This window comes from Perna viridis, chromosome 11, assembly GCF_037379345.1.
Source record: "Perna viridis isolate PV_CMFRI_1.1 ecotype Kerala chromosome 11, ASM3737934v1, whole genome shotgun sequence".
NCBI lineage: Eukaryota > Metazoa > Mollusca > Bivalvia > Mytilida > Mytilidae > Perna > Perna viridis.
This window is the reverse complement of record NC_142455.1, coordinates 31,317,920-31,344,595: the sequence shown is the minus strand read 5'-3', so window position 1 is coordinate 31,344,595 and position 26,676 is coordinate 31,317,920. Positions and strand designations below refer to the sequence as shown.

At 34.2% G+C, this 26,676-nt stretch overlaps 1 protein-coding gene across 1 annotated transcript; it reads left to right on the top strand.

The window, feature by feature from the left end:
• Positions 1-6,854: 6,854 nt before the first annotated feature.
• LOC148603724 (uncharacterized) lies at positions 6,855-20,571 on the top strand. Its single transcript, XM_088551353.1, has 5 exons — positions 6,855-7,212; positions 12,916-13,006; positions 17,586-17,695; positions 17,996-18,118; positions 18,567-20,571. The coding sequence occupies exons 1-5, from the start codon at positions 7,057-7,059 to the stop codon at positions 18,810-18,812; spliced, it is 726 nt and encodes a 241-aa protein (XP_088407479.1). The 5' UTR covers positions 6,855-7,056; the 3' UTR covers positions 18,813-20,571.
• Positions 20,572-26,676: the final 6,105 nt, after the last annotated feature.

Sequence of the window (26,676 nt, the reverse complement as noted above, 5' to 3'; positions counted from 1 at the left end):
GGATGGGCTTAGTTTACTTAATGTTGTCTCATGTTTGGCATTAAATTGTGTATTCAATGTCATTCTTTACTCGGAAGCCAAAGCCAGTCATTTGTAAAACCAAAGCCAAGTCACGAAAGCAAAGTAACAAAGTCGAGAAAAAACAACTTTCACAATATGTAGACTTAAAATGTGTATACATGCAACTCGGAATTCGTTAGAGTACTATATTTAGAAGTAGATACATCAGTACTCGTGATATTTTTGGCTACACTGTTTTTGTGGTTGTGTCTCAGGAACTTGGTAATCAATACCTACCCATTCTACCAGACTTTAGTCGACACTGAATACTTATCTATAAACAAATAGCAAGTAGTTTCAAGTTTATAACTGCTTGTGGTTATAGCAGACTTTTCACAATGACATAAGAAAAACTGACATTTCTTCATTTTTTTTCGAGGCCAGACAACAAAACTGTCAAACCTCAGAAAGGTATAAATTAACTACATTAAGCAACTAATATGGTGACCTTTAATGACCTTTGATTGAATGATTAGAAGTATAACCTAATTTAGTTCTTTAAATTAAAGTTATTGATGTTAATAAGGCAGAAAATTCTTTACCTATTCAAATACTTATAGAATCGATCGGTGTTTTTATTTGTTCCAAGTCCAATTCATGATATTTTTCAATAGATTGACAAGTAGAGGTCCACGAAAGTGTCAAGCATGGGGTGGAGAAGCACTTCACGTTTTTTTCCGGCATTTTATTAATTGAAGGATCTAATCTAATTCGGACTTAAGAAATGTTTATCGTCAAAGAAAGTGTAAGTCGGTACGTCCAGACAGAACATCTGAGATGTGATCCATGATAATCATGACGTTCGCTGTGGTATTTTTTAAACCTGACGTTTATGGCAATGAGAGGCGACCAGACAAAATGAAAATTAGCCTCCCAATTAAGACGGCATAATTGTTTGGACAACATGAGATGGAGAACGAAGTTACTAAGCTTATATCACAACAAATGGATATCTTTATGAAAGGACACGTATTATCTACTTCAGAGTTACGCAAAGATCTGATGAAAATAACTTTTGTTGGACACCTACCTTATCCCAAATACCTATAGAAAGATGTGTGGTTATTTCAGCTAAACCGTTTTCCTCTTTTGTTCATGGGCGCTTTTGTCTAATCTCTTGAGTCTTACTATTTTGATTCGCGTGATTTGGCTGAACTCCTTCGCTCGCGGTATTGATTTCTTTATTCCCCAAAGATGTCCATTGTCCTACATAAAGAAACAATTCAAACTAAAACTTGAGTTTCTACGTGCTTCAAATTAAAAAAAAAACATTACCTCCACACCCATTATCATCAACATCGACACTATCATCACTGCAACCCCATTTAGACCACGAACGACATCACCATCAATGCCACCATCCTCACAGCCACAAACACAACACCATCACCACCGCCATCACAACCACAAACACGATCACACCGTCACAACCAACCCACCACAACAACAATCACTATCACAGCCACAAACATCGTAACCACTACTGCCACCACTACCAACACAACCATCCCTTTACAAACACCATCACTGCCAACACCACCATTACCATCACAACCATCCCACTACAACCACAAACACCATCACAATCAACATCACAACCAACCCACTATAACCAAAAAACACAACACCATCTCCGCCACCACTATCACAACCATCCCACTACAACCACAAACACCATCACCATTAGCGCCATCACTATCCAAACACCAACACCGTCACTACCATCACAACCATTCCATTACAACCTGAAACACCATCACCACTACTATAACCATCACAACCACATATCACCACCACCACCCTCACCACCATCACAACTACGAACACCATAGCCACCACAATCAACAACAAAATGACCACAACCAACAAATTAACTGTCTCCCCATTACAACACCACCATCATCATCACGATCATTGCCATCCAACTGCGACAACACCATCCACTTCTATCAACTACAACCACAAATACCACCCACATCAAAACGATCAGCATTATAACACAATATTTTTTTTTTGTAAAAGGAAACCTTCACCTAATTTTGCTATGTGTTTTTACCTTTTCGGTTTCACGTTCACTTACATGTTCATAGTTTATCTAGTTTACACTGTGTGATTTGTAGCCAATGACTCATCCACGATGCTGAATCTGTCAAAGGCTGTTGTTTGTTCGATGGATTCTTTAAAGCAATGATCGTAACAATTTGCGGTTAAGCTATTTTCTGACATGCAATGTTCCATCCTTACACGGTACGAACGTTATGGTATAGAGAATTACAACACTACACACTCTATGATCCTCTATGACTTCTTCGAGAAATCCAAATAGGTTTGAGTTTTGTTTTTTTTTTCTGTTTGATTCTTACGTGGACTAGTATCAATTCAGTGATTTACTTTACGCTACCCGACATTTAAGGCCCAGTTGATAAAGAAAGTTATTTCAACTTGTCTATTACATGCAGATTAAAATTTTTACTTTATCTCGTTCATATAGTTTTGTTAATTCATATCTATAAACTAAATATTTGAGTATGGTCTAGGTATGTATACCACAGTACGGTATACCTTTCATTATATGACAGGTTATAAGCCTGTGGATTACTAATAGTATATTGAGTACTTCAGCAGAACATTTGATGATGTAAGCAGCGAGATTGAAACCATGAAGCTCGAAACTTTGACTTCAGTTTTAAAGCCTGGGGATCAATACAGAATGTATTGAATTCATTCAGAGCTCTTTAATAATCGGTGCTTATCGTATAAGAATGGATTGAAAGGTTGAGGATGGGCAAGTTTCTGCCGGGAGACCGCGAAAGAACTGTTAAAGGGAGAGGGAAAAATACTGTTTTTTTCCAAATTTGAGGAAGGCCAGCGAAACAAATACTGCAGTTTTGTTTGGGGTATATATACCGGCAGTTTTGTTTTTAAACTTGCCCGATTCCTGCTTCTGCCTGTCGTGTGCGTAACGAGAGGGACAAACGTGTGTATATTTAAAAAAAATCATTTAGCATAAAGAAAATATTACATGTCTGAAAATGTTAATTCCGTTGTCTTCAAAGTTATCATGAGAAAAAAATGGTGTTTCCGCTTCACATGGCGAGATAGTTAATCGTAGGTTTACTGTCAATTTCTAAACCATACTGAATCTGCAATTACATATACATGCCTATGTGATAATTAATGTTGCAAGCTTTTAAAATGATCTTATGATGATGTAATCGCGTGGTTTGGTGACATATTTTACATATTTCTGGTGCAACTAGTGGAAGATGCGAGCTGGATTAGTTGCATAGGAGGAACTGAAAGAGGGTCAACAGTTATATTTTATATTTCATTATTACAAGACATTTGTATTATATCGTAAAAATCTACAGATGGTTATTTCAAAGGGTGGCTTTCTTTTTCAAATTCTGAACAATTTTTCCTATTTTATTAAATAGTTTGAATGTTGTAATAGATGACAAGGTAGAAAAACTATAAAAGAAATTTGTTTTAAAACTATCAAACCGACTGAACACGTACGGAGAAAGACTTAGCGTTTATTTAATTTTTGATAAATCATTTATTGAAATGTGAAAAGTTTAACTTTGGTCTATATTTATGCCTTTGTGGGAGAGGTGTCATTAAAGAAAGTGGTTCCTGTACGGTTCGAATTCTTTCCACTAAGAATAGCTTTGATATTAAAAATTAAATGTCTTGTGATCGATTCTTTCATTATGGTGTCAAGGCCAAGCTTTATGATAGAAACCACAATACTGGACTATTTCTTGCTTTAAAAGACTTGGAAACATCTTCCGTCTAAAACGTCCTGTAGAGGTGTATATTTTCATGAAAATTAGTTGCATGTCTAGATAAGCATATTTTGATTTAGTCATTGTACCGTTAGTGTCTTATAACCAGAAGTTTATCTTTATTATGATTTTAAGCGATTTTCTATAGGAAATGCGATGAAGTACAGTATCATGTTACCCATGTAGGATGTTGTTTTAAGTAGTTGTCAAAGTTTTTGATTTATTGAAAATTGGTGCTAAGTTGGTGTTGAATTGGTGCTTAATTTAGGTCAGTTATGTAAGTTATGATAATTAAAATAATTGGTGCATAGTTGGTGTAAAATTGGTGTTGAAAAGTAAATAAGGGTTTTGATTTTCAGTTTTAAAAAAAGATTGAAATTTAGTACTGGAATAAAATGGGATAGGTGGCCAAAAAGGAGAGAAGAAGGAAAGAAAGAGGAGGAGGACTGCAGATTTTATGTTTAGGAATATACGGTTGCAGACTGAATGTAAGATTGGAATTTATTTTTATGTGGTTAAGGGATGTGTTTTTCGAGACAAGTGATGCAAGAGGAATGTTATTTTTGAGAGTTGTAACTTGTCGTAACTGGAAGTTAACTCGTTGTTGTTGATGTTTGTTTGACGTTTTGACGTATACTTACCTTAACAGGAAGTATTTGTATACCGGACAATCTGTTCCGAGGTTCCGGACAATGGTCCGAGGTTATTGTGAATTATTGACGTTAATATAACTTGCCTTAACAGAAAGTTATCGTGTTCCGGACAATGGTCCGAGGTCGTAGATTGTATGTGTTGACGATAGTGTAACTTGCCTTAACAGGAAGTTATCGCTATATGGAGAATTCCTCCATTGTTGATGTCTGTTGTGTTGTTTCCCTGTACCATATGGATTCCATCCGTATTAAGGAATTTGAGAACTTTTAGATGATAATTTGATTGAGCACACCGTATATGTGAGTTTTTCATAATTTTCTGATGTCAAAATAACTTTTCATCCCGTAACATGTATTTTATGTATAATCGTAATGAACTGTAGATTAGTGACAATTCTCTTTATTTTGAACCCGCCTAGAATTGTGAGTAACTTGGCTTCTGTGGTTTAAACATAACAGCCAGGAGCTTTGCATATACTCGGCCGCCATGGCAGTCCTGATATGCCTGTTTTTCTTTATTCTACTATAACACCGACCAATTTGCTTTACACGAAACCTCCACCTTTTTGTAATAGGCGGATTCAAACCCCCTCGTAAAGTTTAGTTGATTGTACAGTAACAAATAAAAATCAATGGAGTGCCAACCCCTGCCCCTTTACGTATTTCTGGGATCTCCACTGTTCACCAGTATATTATTAAGTTCCTTTTCTTTACGGTTATATAATGTAATGTAATCTGTCAAGCTGTTTCAGTTAAAATTGGGCCCCGTGCAGGTCCGGGTGTTAAAAGAATAGGCCTGCAGCAGCGCTAAGCTTGTCGTAAAAGGCGACTAAATAGTGCTCATGAACCTAGCCGGGGGCTAGGGCGTTTTGCCCACACAGCAACTGGGATGTGTGCCCCAGGTGTTGGAATGGGGTACCCCTGGCGTGTTGCATGCTGGGGTTGTCAGGTTATAATACGGAAAACCAGACCGCAAACCATAGTGGTGCACCGTGTTGGGAAAGATGCCACGTTCCTCGCACGTTAAAGAACCCTACTGTGGTATTCTCCCGGAGTAGGAACCATAGGGCTCCGCCACAGGAGGCTAAATTGCCCGACCCTACCCACCTCTCCCTATTTCCAGTGGCAATCAAAATTTGTCGACCCCATTGTCCTTTTGTCCCATCCCTTTTTCATTTCATCATTTCATGTTCATGTTATCATCAATTTCATGTTCATCGTCTGAATATAGCTGAAATATTGCTGCTCGGACGTTAAACCCCAACAAACAAACAAACAAACAGTTAAAATTGGGAGTTTGTATCGCTGGCAATTCTTTATGTACAAACTTTTACATCAGCTCAAAAGTGCTGTATGTATCTATTTTTTTAATTTTTTTTTCTTTGGGGGGGGGGGGGGGTTGACAATTCAAAAGACAAATTATTACTACATGTACTATACCCCCATGATTCATATTGCAAGTTTTATACAAAAATCATATATTTCATAAAGTAGTGGTTTGCCTTTTACCTAAAGGACCACAAGACTAAGACATTGCTTATCTTCTTGTTTTTGTTTTATTTCTTTTACAGTATTAGAATTTTGAAGAAAGTTCAAATATAATAGTACACCAGTTCGTTGCCCTTGATCTCACAAAAGGTTGTTTGCTACATACATAATAATTTTCGTGTGACGACCTTATACAGGGTAGAAGCAGTGGGTTGTAAAGAATGGACAAAACATTTTGTTCTTAGTGTATCACGGACGCTAAAGTGGTTAGCTGTATTCATATTAAGCCGATCTGGCTGCGACCGTGTAAAGGAAATGTTCCGAAAGATTTAGTGAATGAACATGATACCGGGTTTTTTAAAAAATCGTTTCAAATATTGTTGATAAAAGTTTAAGAACAATGCTATCTTAGTTCGTTGTCCTGGATTTGATAATAGTTATTTATTTTTTCAATGTTTACTTGTATTATCTGGATACAATATTTGATTTGACACACCTGAGAACTTTCTACCTGTTCATTGTTAAAACCACCTGGTATGAATGAACACCGGATGTGGTATTATTTACGGTTTATAGTGGAATGCGAACCCGCAGAATTGTAATAATGAAAAATATATGTTATTGAATATCGCATATATGCATTATTCGATGAGGAATGATTTCATTGTGTTTGACATTACTGTTATTGAGGAAAAAATAATTGCGCTGAATTTCTTTACCTAAACAGGAATTCCATTTATCCCATATGTAGCCCCATTTTCAGCAGGTAGAAACAGCGACGTCATAAAGTGTCTTTACTTGATTGGTTAAAATTTCTTGGCATGCGCATGTACACTCGATTATCTACGTTTGATGAATGAGTTATGAGAAAGCATGTAAATTACGATAGTGAACAGATACGTTGTGAAATCGAAGGAAACGGAAAGAATTTAATACTGCATTGAAACGAATTCATATGTATTCACAGAGCTGGTTTATTGTTTTAAATTTGATGGATAATTAAAGTGACTTGTGTGAAGTACATTACGTTTGATTAATAAACTCTAATTAACTTAATTAACTTTTTAATGAAACTTGGACCGTTAAATGCTTTGTATAAGATGGGACAGCGGAACGAAGATACAGAAGTAACAACTGTCAAATCTAAACTTGTAGTGGTGGGTGATTGTGCATGTGGAAAAACTTCTATGATAAACAGATATGTAAAGGGACATTTTTCGGAGGTAAGCACTTTTAAACCTGGACCAAACCCTCGCTCCATTCTTGATAGATCGTTAAAAGACCCTTTCATTTCAACCCACGTTTCTGAATAAGTCACACTTAGGGATTCGCAAATTGTGGAAAAGGAGGGGGTCCCCCAAGCCGATGCCATTTTTTTTCAAAATGTGATTAATATGAAGTATTATATACCATTTGTGCTAAAGCGAAATACTGTACAATTATTACATCCTTTATTGTGTTTAACGTGTATTGTTTTATTACAGTAGTCATGAAAAATACCAAATAAGCCACCCTCCCCGCTCCCGAAAACCCCTATGCCATTGTGGATTCCAAAGCAACCGTTCTAGTCCTACAATGTAACAATAAATTACAGGGAAAAAGAGCACAATCTCTGGGACAGATGTGTGAATAAATCGGCAAGATTGTGATTTGATGTCAAGAATTCCAATTACTTACTTCCACGACCTTCCTGAAAATTTTGATTGTGGCTTTATATTTACAATCCATAGGACCAGACTAACACGAGTTAAAATTCAATAGACATACATACAAGGGATGTCTCATAAAAAGACCAATTACTCTAAATAGCAGAATAATTTCTGAAGCCAAATACACTTATTAAGATTTTAAGCTGTCAGAAATCACAGAAACTTAAAGAAATTTCAAGAAGTACAATCACAATTGATAATTGTCAGGGAATAGATCTTACTTCACAAGTTATTAATAAAAATCCTTTTATTAAAGCACAATATTTTGTTACGGGTCGGCAATGGAGATTTTAGACCGATATGGGATACAATTTGCTTGATTTAACCACAGGTATGCCAACAGCACACCTGATTGATCTACCTGAAACCGTAATACTTGTCAATGTTGCATCATATGTATACATAGGTTCTATAAATCCCCAAGAACAGGTGATAATGTCGTTATTGTCTTAATGGACGACGTTATCGTCTGCTCGGTAATTTAATGTGTCAAAAGGTGAATGATGGAATGCGAGATACTTCTACATTTTCCTGATTAAACACACAGTTATCACTTTATAGGAGAGCTTAGAATCCTGGTCCTGTGGCGGATTCAACGTGTGTTATGGAAGTTGCGACCCACTTTTTGTTAAAAAGTTTTGTTAACTTTGTGCGAAGCTATTGGAAATTTGAGCAAGTTATAGTCTGAACCCCCTTCTTGGAACATTTTTCCAATATTCCCAGATCCGCCATTGCGGTCCTTCGTACACGTGGAAAATGCAAAGGACACACTACGTTAAATCTACAGACCCCGCCTAGTTCATATTGAAATATGAGAAATGAAATCTTTTTTCACACGTCATTCTATCGAGGTACTTTATAAAAAACATTTACGAATGTATCATTTTTTTTTCAAATTATGTGCATTTTCATTGTGTTTTCGTTAACACAGAAAATCCGGGCAAACGGACAAAAAAGGACAGTTTAACAATCGTAGTGAGGAGTTTGTAAAGCTCCTCCCCACCACAATGATAATATTCTACCTGAGAAACAATACCATGTAGGGGACATATATGTTAAAGCATCAGATAAAAATAACACTACAGACCTAATCCATTCAAAACATTAAGTTATAATGTGTATGTGTCAAAATAATCATCGGGTTTAATCTGATAAAAGACATTCATTCATAAAGTTGCATAATACAATTCGATCTATATTCCCATCGCTGTTCGACGCCCAACTCTGCTTTGGTAAGGAATAAAACTGCTAACCTTTCAAAATTTATTGACTCTTTTAAAACCTTTGACAAGATATTTCGATTAGACAATCAGTCCTTTGTTGCATAAAATACTTAAATAATATATAGAGATAAATGTTAGCACAATGTACATGGGAAATGCTATACTTCCAGACACGCGACTTCTGTCCATCAATGACGTCTGGCAGTGCTGCAATCACAGTGACCTAAATATGCCACTTTTATCACATTAAGGGTTGTTCTGTTTCAAATTTGTAATCAGATTTACATTCCAATAATTATTATCCAGCTCAGAATAATACAAATAATTAAAGCTATTAAAGTATTAACATTGGAAAAGAATGGGTGATTTTATTATTCATAAGAAACGAATGAACGAACAAATTCTGCTGTATTATCGGCAATGACTTTTTTATGGAGCAAGACTTTCAGATCCAGATAGTTGGATAGATAATATGCCGGTATTTGTGAATACTTAATTTCAATATTGAATAGCTTCCTTTTTACAGTGTGGTATACTTGATAGACTTTCCATATTTCCTGGCCTACCTTGACCGTTTTTTTAACAGCGAGATGCGTAGAGTAGAGAGGGTCTTATTTATTGATCATTCTCTGCATTATTCTTTGTATGAACGTTGTAGGTTTTTGTTGAAATAAGCATGGCACTTCCGTTGATGTAATTTATCGTGATCTAGCATGAGGTTACGAGTCAGGTGCTCCCTAATTCTGATACATCTCACCAAACACCTGACTACTAATACTACTACTTTGGTTCAGATTTATCAGTGAGGCACTTCCGTAGGTGTGCCTACATTGTATGGTTCCAATTAACTTAGATCTCCTCAACAAATAAACCAAATAGATAAGATTATGTAGAGATACTATTTCTATGTTCTGTGAGAATGTTTGACTTTCATACAGAAAACAAATCTAAATTTATGGATTTCTAATAGTTTATGTCTGTGCAAACATCGTTTCTAGCGATTGCACTTGAAACTGTAAATTATGTAATCATCGGCAGTTCGTTGTCTGTCATGAAATTGTAGGCGGTTTATTAGTTCACAATAGTCAACACAATTGTTTAGAAAGTTGACAATGTACCATGGCTGTGTCAGTTGACGGATGGTACCGGGTATCTAATGATTGACATCTCTTTTGTGTTTTGCTTTCAGTGGTAAGATCGCCATGCCTATGGGTTGTCACCTTGAAGTATTTAAGACCTGTTTGATTTTCTTCTCATTTTCCTTAAAACGGTCGTCTATTTTGAATCTCAGTCTAAACCTGTTAATGTCATTGTTTTTTCGCTTTTATCTACTGCTTTCCTTTCAAAAACAATTATTATTTTTTTCATCTGTGTTTGTATTTTGCATTACAATTTCGTATTTACTGGTATCCGTAGGAAGTTCTGATAAAATGAAGCTGTTTCCTGGTACAACTGCGTCTGCGTGAAACTTAAGAACCAGATAGCATTCTTCTGCCCTTATCAGTTAAAATCTGAGATAATTTTGAAAAAAAATAAATCAAGTCGAAATTCTTGCCGGAGAAATGTTTCTCAAGAACAAGATAAGAGAGCTGATAAAAACAGTAGTAGATTTCAGACAAGCACTTTGATCTGTGATGTACTAGAAGAAATAGTGTTTCAAATAAAAAAGGTGGGATTTCATTTGTGGAAAAATTCTCGATCTCTAATTATAGATATTGAAACAAACAAACGACTATTTGCCATTGAGAGAATAACATAAAAACATACGATATTAAGGGCCATAACTGTTGTATTTTGATTGGAGTGGGACCAAATTAAGTATTATGCCTTCAGCTAATATCCTGTTTTCACCCATCCTAAAGATAGGAAAAAAACACCTTTTCTTCCAGAGAATTAGATGAATTGATGATAAGAATCGTCTGATAAAAACGGAATTAGTCGGAATTCAAGGGTGAAAAATCTTAATGTTCGCTTTAATTTTATCATTTTAAAGCGATCAGACGGAACATAAAAAAAAACAAAACAATCACAAACCGGATCAGTAACTCCATTTCTGAATCAGTCTAGTCAAAATGCCATATAGCGGACATTTAAGATTTATGAATGAACAGATCAGCTGATTTGGACACATGTAAAGCTACATGTATGTTCTTGCTGAGATTCCATATACTGAGAATTAGGATTGGTTCCGTTTAAAAGTACGGGGACCATGTTAGCATTAGGGTCAGTGAAAGGTCGGAATTTATGATATCTGATGTGCTGAATGTAACTTAATGCTTTGAAATTTGATTCCCGAACTTTGGTAATATCTTTTATGAAAAAAAATATTAAACATGTATTGTCACACAGGGCTAATATTTTTGGCATTCAACACATTACTGATTTTATTTTGTGTTTTTGATTTAAAAATTATCTTATTAATCGCTTGTATGTAAGTACTAAGGTTGGGGCAAAATAATAATAATAATGATAATAATTGAAGGTGTTAGAGAAGGAAGTAAAATCTATGAAAATATCGATTCGGAATATGATCTTAGAAATTTTTTGTATCATTCATAATCAACCATAACGTTATCGTCGAATCTTAATTTTACACTAAATTTACAAACCACTAACTATCCTTGATACACAAATTAATGAAAAAAAAAACCGCACGAATGACATTAGTTTCCTACGAGCCGCTCCTGAAACATCACTGTGGTTTCAGTAGCGGGAACCCAGTATGTTCCATGTGCTAGCATGACCTCTAAACAATTGAAAACATTAGTTTTGGTAGTATAAAATGGTGATCTTTTATATATAACTTAGCATCTTCTCCGTAGTTCCATAAGATATCAGTAAACTAAGTACAATCAATATTTTGCAAGAATAAGAGCAGATGTACTTGAGTTGTAAAAAGTAAGCTGGTTTTGATATCCCGGGTTTGACTTAAACCTTCGTTATTTTCACAATGCGTCCAGTCATACGTGTGCATTAATGTGTTATATGTAAATAATTTAACTTTATTTTATAAATCAGATCCGGAATACACTAATGGCTCCAACAATTTGTTGGGCACTAACAAAGTTTGTCTATTAACAGATTGAGCTCTAATTTATCTTCTTGACTCTCTCTGACAGATCGAGGTTGTATATATAGACCATGATAAATAGAAGACATTCCTAGTCGGAGCCAAATTATTTCTTACCCACCCTCATTTGTTTGTTTATAAGCATTAATTATTTCTGATACGATTGGTAATCAGTAATGGATTGACTAGTCTAATAGACAAGTGTCCCGAGACCTTTCACATTCTTTTTGCTGATCTATCTGTTGTTCCTTTGCGGGAAACTAGAACTTTTGATTTGCATTGAATGGAAACTAGTACACTAATGTGTATCGGTATTCGTTTGATGTTCTTGGAAACTTCAGTTGCTAAACTTGCAATATAATTTTGTTTCAAGATTTTGAGACATGATAACAGCAGTAGGTGTCTGATATTGATAATTATTGAACAGGTAAGGGAGGTTTTTATCAAGGCTCTGTCTGGGAAAGCAATATACTCCGATGCAAGTTGTATAAAATTAGCAACACGTGCAGTCAATCATTTCGAAATTCTCTGACACTTTATGATAAGGTCTGATGAGTACCAAATTGTGGGAAATTCATAATCTGTGTCTATTTTGTAAACATTTCATGTAGAGGATTTATTTTTGGTTCCTCATTATCTATTTTATTGCAAAATATATATTTAGCATTTTGTTAAGCGCTTAACATGAAGGGTTGTCTCTTTGTTTATTTAACCATGGGTTCTAAATACTTGCTTCTTGTGTGAGAAAGAACGCACAAATGACGTTTCAATGCATTCAGTTGATATTTGATGCAAGCTGCACGAATATTTGTTCCACGGTACAAATGAGTAAATAACTGTTGTACATTTAGTGTTTCGACATGTTGATGTTAATGCATGCATTACTGACAAATCAAGTACATAGCTTTCCTCTTTTTCTTTCAGACATACACACCAACAGGTTTCGACACGTATACATCAACATATCATGTGTCCGACACTTACAAAATACACATGTCCATATGGGACACGTCGGGTAAGTAAACCTAATATTTTGTTCCATTTCAATGTTAACTACCATGTTTTGCTATGTACCGTTCTGGAAATAACATCTTCTGTTCCTATGGTCATGTGTGTTGGGTAACCGCACACAGGAAGCAGTAGAAAAAGTTTTACTAGTTGAGGAAATGTTACCGTCAGCGGAACATGCCACAAATATGCATATTTATGCGTGGACCTTATGTTTTAAATGAAAGTGGAACAAACAGTTATTATATGAAAGCGTGAATGATAAATTACTTCTCTCCATCCTGTCATTTTTTTCTATAATATATTTGAAATTTTAAGTGTTCTTATAATTTACACATTTACATTTTTAATTTATTTTCACATACGCTAAGAAATATTTCATGAACAGATATGGGCGAAATTAATTAAGTATTCGAATCCCGAGCTTTTAAAATCTTTTACGATTTATTTTATATTAGTATCCCGATTAACACCGACTGTAAAGCAGACTTATGAATATTTGAACTTTACTAAATATTAAATCGTATCTAAGTTGACTGTAAAACGAGAACTGATGATCTTACGGAGGCAGACCTAGTGTAAGGAACACCCAAACTTACAAATCATTTGAACGTTTTTATTCAGCATTTTACATCAACCTCATGTAAGCAACAACGTAACCTGGACTGATTTCATTCTGTTTTAAATTAAAGCTTGATAGACTTTTGTGAAATTGAATGTGATACAAACAAATCACGGATTTCAAGTGTTGTGTCCCTTACTCTAGGTCTACCTCCTTAAACCATTTTCAAAAGACATGAATAAAGGAACCCATCCTTACACATACCCACTTTTGACATGATACATGTACAAGTACATACAAGTATTCCACTTGACACGGTACTCTTTGATCTTGTCATGTGTTAGTCACACTTTACATCGTACCATACTTCATCCTCATTAACTGTAATTACCAATTAATGTAATTACTAGGGAGTAACGTAATTACACTTAATAATATTATTACTGTAGAACAATGCTATGCTGCTCATGACTAAAATTCGTATAATTTACAAGACATATGTGCATGTAAAATTGTATTGGTATCACATTTACCACAAAATGATCTTCTAAATAAAACAAGGAACATGTATGGTAAAAGACAACAATTGCACCATTGTATATCCTTTATAACAATGGTGTAATTACTTCAGTATCTATGGCATAAAACAAGAAATATGATTTCAAGAAAATCCACAACTTGCGCACATGCATTAAACATTGGTAATCTAAAGAATGTGTTTCTCTGTATATACATATATTTTTTTTAAATTTCGATGTACGTGAATTAATAGCTTTTTAAGTAAGTTAGTAACCCCGCTTATTTTAGAGCATTTCTTTATGACAGCATTGGTTAACCCTGACTGTTGTCCCAGACTGAAGACGATCCCATTTAAAACAAAAAAAAAAAATATATGAAGCCATAATTAAAACATTTAGATAAATACCACAAGATAATAAACCATAATATACAAGTCTTTCATGTGCATCGCCAGACTGTGAAATATTTGATAACCACCTTTATTAAATCAAAGATTGTGGGAAAATTTCCTCGCAATTTGATCCAGTAACTATAAAATTTGTCAATGAAATTCGACCCTGGGTAATCACTCCTACACTAAACACAGATGTGCCTGTTAAAACCTATCCGCATTCCTTTTGCACAGACATAATAAATCTTACTCTGAGAAAGTAAAGTTTGTTTAAACAGTAATGGATTTCTTTTTAAAATTGCTCTGTCATGTCGTATAACGGTTAAATGAATGGATTCACTATTGACGACGCCCTCCACATATCATTGGAAGTGTAAATGGGATGGGTATCTCCTAATCTTTCTTAATCTATTTTGTCTTTTGTTCTGTGGGAAATAGTATTATGGTTTTTAGCAAAAAGGGAGGTTCTGGCGTCGGAACCCATTTAAAAAAAAAATTTTTTGTGGATTTGGACAAAGGTGAGCAAATAACTGCCTGGACCCCCCCCCTTTTCAAAATTTCTGGATCAGACAGTGTATTTATCTTGTCGATATTTGGAGGGGAAAATGCGTATAATCATTTCTTCTGTTATTGGATGACCCAGAAATTGTCAAACAAAAAGTCCACGTGAGAGAATTTTTGGCTTAGTTGAAATAAGCTTTGTAACCAGTAGTGTGTTTGAAAATGTATTCTTATACTTAACTTACTTTCTCGATCAAAAGAGTGGCAAAGTATATGTACTTGATAAAATAGGCTAGAACAACACAACCCAGATTGTCACTTTAAAGAGTAATTTTGCGGTCAACGAATACTTTTTCCCTTCCCTTTTGAAATAAAACCGATAACATAATTATAATGTGACGTTTGGGCGTTAAATACTCTTTAAATGCATTTTCATATTTGCTTATATACATTTTATACATTTATCACAATATACATGTACATAATTTAAAGCTTTGTTTTAGCGATATCACGCCTCCACGTATAAGATGTAACTACGTGTACGTTAATATGAACCCCATTCAGTGCAAGCTTAACTTGTTCGACACCCGGTTTTGCGGTTTAACATGAAATCTTATTAATAGTAATCCGTTCAAATATGTTAATATTCTAAGCTGTGTACTGTGTCACCTAGGTCAACAGAAACGGAACCATTATTTTACTATGTCGACCCAACCCAGTCTAAGTATTGCACAACACGTCAAAGATGCTTCAGGGATATTGTCCATTGAAGCAATTCTACGTCAATATCAATCTGAGGGAATTAAACATTATCCCGAATACTAGTAGATTGTACAAACACTGAAATTTATAGGGTAATGACAAGCGTAAAGTGTGATGATAAAAACAAAGAAGTGAAATCGTAATGACAAATACACATTTTCTGTAAGCTATCAGGGACATCAGAAACCCATTTTGACTCCATCCTCCCTACTCCTCCCTACGTTGTAAATGATATGCGAGTTAACAAGGTGTAAACATAATTGTTTCAGAACTAGACAAATATTGTTCAGATGATCAAAGTTATGGAGTCATTTCTACTTGTCAAGATCGTTGTAGATAGAACCTTAATTGTCTGATTAGGGAGTAAAGTAAGCATGTACTTGATACACAATTTAAGTTGGTTCCTCTGCATATTGGTGACTCGAGTCTTGACTGGATTAACCAACACAATACACAGTTTATGGTGGCTTCTTCGGTGTATTGGCGCCTCTAACCTTGCTTGGGTGGACCAATACAATGAGCAGGAACATGATGTTCATGTTGATTAAGGTGTTGAGTTTCTGCCTCGTGACAGAACCTTCCAAAATGATTTGTAAGGTCTCCCAGGTTATCAGTTCGACATACCTTATTTATCTCCATACATTGTAAGGACATTGTTGTGACGAGTCAAAAATCAGTGTTTCGGTCTTTATCTATACAATTTGTCAAATGAAAGACGTTTAAAAGCCTTAAGGTCATTGGTACCTGAACAAGATACCGAAATTAGTAGTTAGTAAAATAAGGTTTTTAAACAGACCCTATTATGAAGAAGATAATTGTTTCTATACAACATGTACCTTACAGCTACATATCGGATATACACACGAATTAAATCAATGCTGCCGTGGACATGGTACACCAAACGTGACAACTCGTCAAAAAATGTCTGCTTAGTGAATGGCTACTGTGCCAGGTCGAATCACTCTTTTTCAAGACTGAAATGATCGCATTCAATTATCTAACACTCTAAATATAATTTACATAATTAATGCCATAACATTGTACTGTAAAGGAGAAAAAATGTGTGTACCACCTACTGTGAAACACAGGTGTTCATCCTATACATGTATTATTGTTCTCAGTGTTTTCGTTAGGCTTTCACGCCTTTAAATATTTATTGCAAGTTTTTGTTTTCTAAATATGAGTACAAACACGAGAAAATATAACTTAACACGAATCAAAACTGTTTCGTAGCATTAAATAGATATGTTGTTTAATATAAATACTGTTTGTTCTTATATTAGTTGTCGGCTTCTTCCTTCTTACTGAAATGGAATAAAAGAATGATATTAAGGCAAGCAAATATGCACGCTTTAAAAATTACATACCATTAATTCATGATGTAAAAATAGGAACAGACCTTATTTATATTCTGCTGCCGTTTCATTATACTTCATTCACAAAACACATTACAATGGAGTAACTAAGTACACAAAACGGGCTAAACCAATTACAAGGATCATTACCATACAATATGTACTGTGTTTTTAAATAGGACCCCATCTACATAATATATTGTCAGTGTAACGGTACCGCCCTAGTTAATTCTTGCTATTATATGCATGGTTACCTAGATGGAATTTGATTTAATCCCGAATAAATTTGCATTGTCAATGACTTTGCATTTACCTTGAGAAGTATAGGTCTTTGCAAAGGAAAAAAAAAACCAAATGATTTTTTCAGTGTAAACAAATTAAAAGTCAGGTCTTGGTCACTGGCTTTGGTAGAGGAAAATATTTTTTTTTAGTATTTAGCAAATGAGATGTATGTTGAAGATGATTGGTGCTAACATTATTGTCTTTCTATTCACAGGAGATGCAGGATATGACAGAGTTAGGCCTTTATCTTACAACGATGCTGATCTGGTTATAATATGTTTCTCTGTAGGAGATCCTGAATCCATGGAAAATGTTGTCAGCAAGGTAGTTATTACTTTTCATGTTGATGATTATATGGACAGTTGTTTGGATTCTCTTTTGCCACATTAATTACTTCAAATGCTAGCCATCAAAATGTACAAGCAGGTATTTGGCATTGATCATTGCTGCATGGCTACATGGTAAAACATTAGACCGCCTTAGTAGACCTGGCCATTGACTACTGTATTCTTTGATAAATAACTGTTCATTACAAGTCAATAAATACAAATAAACAAATTTTACACTTTGTATAAAGCAAATATGTTTATAGTATCTAATTATGTCTTTATTACTACCTTGTAGTGGATAGTAGAAGTGCGGGAACACTGTCCAAAACAACCCATAATCCTTGTCGGCTGTAAAACGGATATCCGTCCTGACGTACCAAGACAGGAAGATGGCCCTAAAATTATTAATTACGATCAGGTGAGTTGTTAAAAAATACCCATCTATTGGCTTTTACATTCTTTCACATCATTTAAAAATTTCTATCTACCAGACGTCTCAATTTTCCAAACCTTCTCTTTCCCAGTTTACCTTTCGCATATCACTTAAATGCACTTTCTAATTTAAAGTACATCAATACTTGTAGTGTTTAGTTCATGGAAAAACACACTTTGGAACTTCCGAAACGTCTACTTGTAATTGAGCTAGGTTATACGTAGTTTCGTATAAAGTTGTACAAGTGTCAGTGATGCTTATCTGTAGTTCTAAGAACTTCCTTCTTCTTTGAGTGGAATAATCAACACCGTTTATTACAGGAAATGTTTATATACTTTCACCTTCGAACTTTGTTTCCGATATTTTCTTCAAACAGTTTGATATGGATAATTTAAAATTGTACTGATAGATTTTTTTAAAAATATTTTTGCAGGGCTTGAAAACCGCAAAACACATCGGAGCATTAGTATATTCAGAAATCTCTTCGAAAACTTCACAACGAAGTGTAAGTGACGTTATTGAGGTTGCAGCACTATCGTCTGCTGGAAACAAAAGCTCAACAGAAAGCCCAAACTTCCGCCGACAGAGGTCGTTCATACGACGAAAAAGATTCAGTGGAATGGGAGAAGCAAAGATGCATTTGCGGAAGGAAGCTGCAAAAAGTTGTGTGGTGATGTAACAGTGACATCACACATCAACCTCATTCCCTAGTCATGCCAAAGAGATATAACATTGTTCGTTCATTATTTATTTTTTCACAAACATATTTATTTATACTGTCCCATACTGCACGGAATCGGAACATGTATTAACCGGAAGTGCTATAGAAATGGTAACCAAGGTGCTGTCAATTCATTGTTTCATTGTCATCGCCTTACGTGGACTGACGATAATGTGATAAAACTTGATAATTGTTTGTGGAAACTGTGATAGCAAATCTCACGATTAATGATCTCATTTCTAGTGAAGAGAGAGAGACAGAAAACGCAATGTGCAATGGTAAAGAACTGGATATGTTTTCAGTCTTTGTATAAGTGTTTCTTAGTATTATGTGACTGAAGTTTAACAATAGTTTTTGTAGAAGTAATTTTTCAACGAAAATCCAACTGACCCTCTTCCATTTGGATGTGGTGAATTTTGATGCACAAATTTATATTCACTTTGTGGCACATTTATACACGGTGATGGTGCGTCACTCACTTTTTCGAGTGCACTAACTTGTGATGTATCACAAAGAATAGTTTAATGTTTAGTGAAGACTTTCAAGTTCAAGTTGATATGTCTTTCGATAAAAAACTGCATCCTTGAGTGGAGGTGTTGATAATATTGTCTAGTTTTGACTGGAGGGTTTTTACCTTGAAGGGTCGGTAGATATTTATCCATTTTGGTGCAATTTTACAATAATTTATTTTATTGAGTGGGTGTTAATGCATTGCTAAATATTTGAATGGAAACATGTGTATTTGAATGAATTTGTGTATTATAAGTATGGTATGGCTAAATATCATTTATGTATGAAAATTGTGGATTAGGTACAGAAATCTAGACAAAGGCTTGGTCAAAATTAAGTAACACAATTTCGGTAAACATTAATAAGTGCATGAATTATTCTTACATAGTCTCTAAAATCTGACTGGAAATACATTTACCTGCCTTTTGAAACCAAAGCTTCTGTCATGGAGGGCTTAGATATCTGGAAAAGATAATGCTACTGATAAGTGTTGAGTACTTTGATAGCGCTAAATATCTTAATGTTTTTATTTGTTGATGAGTCAGACTTGGCTATCCAATAACGTGGGAAATTTAAAGGTTTATTAGAAGCTTTGTTGGGTAGACGAAAAATTTACATTGATCATCTTTCCATAAAGAATATAATAACTCCCAAATATATCTTGCCAAAGAAGAGTTCTTAATGTGTAATCATGTTAATAATGTACATTTCTGTCTCATCTTCACGGGTAATTGGAGGTTAAAAGTGATGCTACAACCTTTTGTTGTTAAGTCATTAGAGGTCAGATTCTGCTAGTCTTATAACATACATTTACTTGTTACGTGAAGAAGTATTTCCTCTCATGTCTTGACAGCTAGATGCTAGATTTATAACGGAGGTTGGGCGGCTTGTACTTGATGGGTGTTGGATAAGTAGGGAAAGATATGTAAATTGCCTCTATTCTTCACCTTCGATTATTTGACAGCTGTCTAAATGCTATGCAATTGCTAAATGCTAAATTGGTTGCAAGCACGTCATTGATAACAATATCATGATTTTGGTGACCCGATTGCCAATATTAGAAAGTTAGTAATTTGAAAGTTGCAATGCGTTTTATTAAAGTCTTTCATTCTTTATTTAATGTTTGTGAGATTCATGGTTTGCAAGAAGAGAGATGTTTGTTTTTTGTAAATGATTTGTATGTTGCAATTAAACTTGTAAAATGAGATATTATTGGTTATATTATTTAATTAATTTGCGTATTTAAGGACACCCTATAAAAAGAAACAAACATACCAAGCACCACGCAGCGGGAGACTTTCGTTTCCTCTCTTACTAACTGCTGCAGACAGGCCTTTCAAAATTCTCGGACATTGTTCAAATCAAACGTCGTTTGAAAATCGGATAATGTCTCGTAGAAACATTTGGTTTGTCTTAAAAAAACAACGCCAAAACAAAACAAAAAACAACATTTAAATTAAAACATTCAGTTACTCCAGGACACTTTTTTATAACCTGTTATATCCGACATAAAATCCGGATACAAAAAATACAATTTTCATGGCTAGCATTTTACTAGAGAATTAAATAGAAAAATAACTAGAGAATTAATTTAGAGAATAAAACCAGCTGTTACCAGACAACACCGATATATACCGGATATGAATGTGAATACTTCCGGGAAAACATTTACAAGAGACAATGGCGGTTGAAGGTCATGGTCAATCACATCGATGCTAAGGGGTCTAACAAATAAGATGTTGCTTTGTGTAGATCATCTGTTATACAAGACGAAAGCTTCCTACATAAATGACAAATAAAAGAGATATGTAGACCGCGAAAAGTTTTGGTTTGATAATTGTTCATATGTTTTCTACTCTGTAAACTCCTAGAACTAAACCGCTTTCATGACGCAGACGACCAGCATATTTACTAAAGACTGAAAGAAGGGCAATATCACCATTTGTAAATATCACCTAGCTGAACGTCAAAAAATACGAAACCCACAACCATGAAATGGCCCAATGTCTGTTTAAGAAAAAAAAATCATCGCAGTTCAACGAATATGTGAAAATGTCCATGCTACAGCTGTGAGCAAAATGACAGAAAGATCTGTAAACAAAAAGCGTAACAAAGTTTTTGACTTGACCTTTTATGATCAACTCGACGGGTGTTTCTAGAAAAGCAGAGGACGCTTACTCTACCGGTGCACCTGGTCCATGCTCCTAGTTTTTAGTGGAGTCCGAGTTGCTCATTTGCTTTTGTTACTTTGTATGTATGATTTTAGTTACTTTATGTTCTTTGTTGTGTATGTCTCTTTTCCATGTCTGGTCTTTGTCCTTGGATTGCATTCTTTTGATTACCGATATAATCTTGGTTCCCTTAATTACTCTTTTATACTACATCCGAATACAGATAAAATATTATTTTCTAGAATTTATTTGTATACATACAAAATAGTTAGCAATTTCTAGACAGCATCTGAGTACAGACAAAAGAAAACAGTCAGCACGGCGATTTCTAGACTTCATCTGTATACAGACAAAAGAAAACAGTCAGCACGGCGATTTCTAGACTTCATCTGTATACAGACAAAAGAAAACAGTCAGCACGGCGATTTCTAGACTTCATCTGTATACAGACAAAAGAAAACAGTCAGCACGGCGATTTCTAGACTTCATCTGTATACAGACAAAAGAAAACAGTCAGCACGGCGATTTCTAGACTTCATCTGTATACAGACAAAAGAAAACAGTCAGCACGGCGATTTCTAGACTTGATCTGTATACAGACAAAAGAAAACAGTCAGCACGGCGATTTCTAGACTTGATCTGTATACAGACAAAAGAAAACAGTCAGCACGGCGATTTCTAGACTTGATCTGTATACAGACAAAAGAAAACAGTCAGCACGGCGATTTCTAGACTTCATCTGTATACAGACAAAAACAGCTAACCAATTTCTAGACTTAACATATAACGTATCGTGTTGTTTAGAGACAGCTGTGATCTCCACTACGTGCCAAAAATACACTTACACAAGTTAATATACGATATGTTATAGAAATTTTATTGATGAATAATATTGCAGTCAAGTGGGTAATAAGTAGAAATATTTGGCACGCTAACGAACAAAGAGTATAAAGTATGGACGGAATGTATAGGATGTATCTAGTAGACTTTGACAAAGGGTTAATAGAAGATGGTAATTGACTTCATAATAATTCAACTACACAGAACAACTAACAAAAGACCTTCAAAAATATAAGTGACGTTCCCAAAATAACAAATACTACTAACAGAATCCTAGATTGTGTATGACATTAAAGGAAAGGAAGTGACAATTAAAGATGTCATTGAGATCATAACACAGCTTAAACAAAATATCAAAACCAATTTCACTTAAAACAAGTTAAAATGTATGATTTTCATTCTTCGAATTTCTCTATAAAAGGAGAAGCAAATCTTAAACATAGATATAAACAACTGTCTTAAGTTAAAGTATTAGTTTTACTAGTTCGAGTTCCACATTATAAAAAGAAGGTACCATCGACAGCATAAAATGACGAAAATGGTTACGTTCACCATCCTAAATCAGTGTGCATTTTCAATACGGTTTGAGTTATATAGATTAAATTAAACGTTTTGCATGTGACCGCATTGACTAGACACAAAAACGCGCAATCAGATTGACGCTATCGAGATAAGTTACACAAAGGCAATGAACAATCGATAAGACATGTCATAAATGGACGAGGTGCACTGATCTATCTTCTAAAACTAAAATGGTCTTCTTTGTTGTGTCCATCTTCAGTTGAATGACTCTTCCTCTCAAAGCAGCAAAATTAGTGAAGTTTTTTTGCACCTATCCAAATTTAATCATAGGACTATGAATCGTAGGTATTTTTTTGAAATGTAAATTACCTTTTTTTCCATTAAGAACGTATGCATATCGACCAAAAGCAAGAAACTTAAAATGTTACATGCATACAAAGGCTGAAGACCTTTCTATAGTAATCAAGACTATATATACATTTTGATTGTAACATACAGAAAGAATTGTACAATAACAATGAAACTCCATCTATCCGAAGAACACTGATCGAACCCTTCTTTAAAAACAGGATTGTAGATACGGTAGTTTTAAAGCGTAAAATCGAGCAACCATTTCAACAACAACAGCAAAAGAAGATTAACCACACCAACAACAACGACAAAACAAAAAACAAAATCAAAATCCAAATATTAGATTAGATGAAAAGACGAGACATACTTTTCAAACCATGTTCCTACTAAACCGATGAAATCAAACATCAAACCACAAGTTGAAAGAGACTGAAAAGAAACCTTCTGTTTGAATTTTATTGTGTTTTTTTAAGATCTTTGTGAAGTCTTGAGGAAAGAAAGTTTCAGAAAACATTGTGCTTGTAAAATTTGTTCAGACCAAGGCACCACAAAAATAAGATCAAAAACATAACTTTTGAAAAGGGAAATCAAGAGATTCAGGAAAGGTAATAAAGAATATATAATCCAAGCGAAATGACTTTACAGGAAAAATAGACACGAACAACAAAGAACATGAAATAACAAAAAAAAAACATGTATACAAAGAGACAAAAGTTAATGAGCAACCCAGACTCCACTAAAAACTGGGATCCTGGACCAAGTTAACCGGAAGGGGTAAGTGTCCTTTGCATTTCATGAAATTATACTGGCTATAAAGATAATTCTGAATCCATGGTCAGAATTTAAAGTATCTTTAATTATCCACTGAAAACAAATGTATACACAATGTACTTGACAATATGTATATGAACCAAACTTACAGGTAATATGTAATGACAGTAGTAGGATGAATGATATTTGGTTTATAAACAATTGTACTAGGAAACATCATCTAATGATTTTGTTCTTACTGACAGTGTATGGTCTTACGGATTTTTTCTGTCAATGATAAATTGCTTCTGATTTTTAAAAACATGGTTATGGAGTAAATGGAGATGACTTTGTATCCAGAAATTATCTAAAATTAAGGAAATATCAAATTTCAAAAGAAACTAACTGTAAAAATATCAATAATAGTAATACATTTGTATCAGTTTATTAATGATTTTTTATGGACAGCATTTTGATAGATATCGCTTTGGCCATTGACTGTAAGCACTGCATGTCAAACATTTCACATACCGACAACATGCTTACATCGCAACCTTTAGAAATACCTAGAATGCATGTAACTTGTTCTAAAAGAAAATAAAAAAACAAAAAAACATCGAAATCCTTTCATGTGTTATGTTAGTGCATCATAAACAAGTAAATAATATTATAAATGAAAGAAAAAATATACAGTAAATAATCCATTTTATTTAAATAGTAGATAGATACGAACACCTTTGTTTAATAATTGATATTTAATTAAGCAAGTAAAAATAGTATTTTAAAATTTGTTAGTTAATGGCATTCTAATATATATAATCGATTTGTACTATCAATACATGTATAATCATAAGGGATAGTCCGTATAACAAATGGCAAATCCTCCGAACTGTCTTGCTATGATTGTTAGTAGACCAGGGGTATACGTATATGCATAAACATTGCATGGTACTTCCTAGTTCTGAAGTGAAGAGACAAAAATAATTGAATTCAGGACTTAAGTTAGTATTTATTTCAAAGCGATTTTGTTCCTCAAGTTCCTTTCCAGACTTTCAGTTCTATAAACGAGTCTCTGCCCAAGTCCGTAAAAGAGATTTGTTATAAATTGGCGTATAACGAAACCTTCCGTATTTTTTTTTCAAATGGTAGACTTGGCACAAGTGTAATATATTGTTACTGTGAAAGTACATTTTTTGTCGGGTTCCAATTTTCGTGGTTTTCGTGGGTAGGCTAAAGAACGAAATACGGTTCCCAACGAAAAGGAGATTTCAATTGATGTGTATACTGAATACCTCAAAACCACGAACTCAAAAATCCATGGACTTAAATTTCTTCCCTAATCACGAAAATTGGTATCCACGAGTTAGAGTTTTTTTTTCTCACAGTAATTGATTACATATCATTACTATCAAATAACATATATATATTGAGTCTATTCAAATGGACGAAAAGTTAAATATTTCATAATATTCTATAAATAACTTGAACCTTAGCGATTACTAAAATAGATCAGAAAATAACCCTTTTCTATTTAAAGACTTCTAGATAAACTAACCAATGAAAATGAGTGACTTCAATGCGAGCAAAAATTGAAATATCAGACAGGACACATCTTTCAAGATACTATTTTTTTTTTCATTGCATAACTTTTGCATTTACAATGAGATAAGAATTAAAGACAAATGATTTTTAAGCATATTCTGTGTTCGTACATTTTTTCTAGAAAGGAAATTTACCAGAAGTCAAAATGCCAAAGGTATATACATTTGTTGGTTTCGATAAGATCTCTGTTTCATGTGTGCTTAGTGCTATGACAAGAAATCAACTGACATCGACTGAAAAGTAAGGGGACATTTCCAAAGGTACTAAAGTTGAGTTTTTATGGTACCTAATTTTGTAAAAATAGGAAAGTAAACTCGGAAGCTTATTTGTTTGAATTTATACAATGTAACAAATAACCCCAAAAAATCTCATATATTGCTCCGTACAGCACAAAAACTCAACGAATTTTCTAAACTAAAATACATACTTACTATTTGGAACTAAAGGTAATTTGTTTTAAGGCAAAGAAATAATATCGTAATATAAAATCCGCAATGATATCATACTGTTGCACATTACACGATTAATCAAAATTACTCTATGTATTGCAGTATCATCACCAACATTCAAATGTCTGTGGCAAGCTGACAGGAATGCAATATTAGGCAAACGATGTTACGATAGAAAGCGAAGTGCCATCTAAGGGGGTATATATGGTATAAAAAAGACAAATGTGGTAAACGCAGGATTTTCTAAAAGAGACGTAAGACGACGAGTTTTAGTAAGTATCACATTTTTTTTTAATATTCTTCTTGAATAAAAACTCAATTAAGGATAGTTTACACCCCTCAACCAGTATACATGTATATTCTTAGAGTGTAAATACATAGACTAACAAAAGCCTTATAAAATAATATAAGGATGTTCTGTTCAGCATTAAAATAAAAGTAGTTGTCACATTGAAGATAATTGGTGATCCCTTCGTAAATAGTTACGTTGTTTTTACATTGGAAAACTGATTTCAACAATATGTTACATCACAACTAAGAAGATTTGTTATGAATTATGCATTTTTTATATTTTTTCATATTTTTTTCTTTCTCGGCTCATCTTGGTCGGTAAGATGGTCCATTGAA

What these genes read in the sequence shown, in the direction of transcription:
- LOC148603724 (XM_088551353.1), top strand. Translation starts at nt 7,057, where the DNA reads ATGAAACTTGGACCGTTAAATGCTTTGTATAAGATGGGACAGCGGAAC. An exon ending in GTCCATATGGGACACGTCGG is followed by an intron (nt 13,007 to 17,585) that starts GTAAGTAAACCT and finishes TTCTATTCACAG; the next exon opens with GAGATGCAGGATATGACAGA. An exon ending in TGGAAAATGTTGTCAGCAAG is followed by an intron (nt 17,696 to 17,995) that starts GTAGTTATTACT and finishes ACTACCTTGTAG; the next exon opens with TGGATAGTAGAAGTGCGGGA.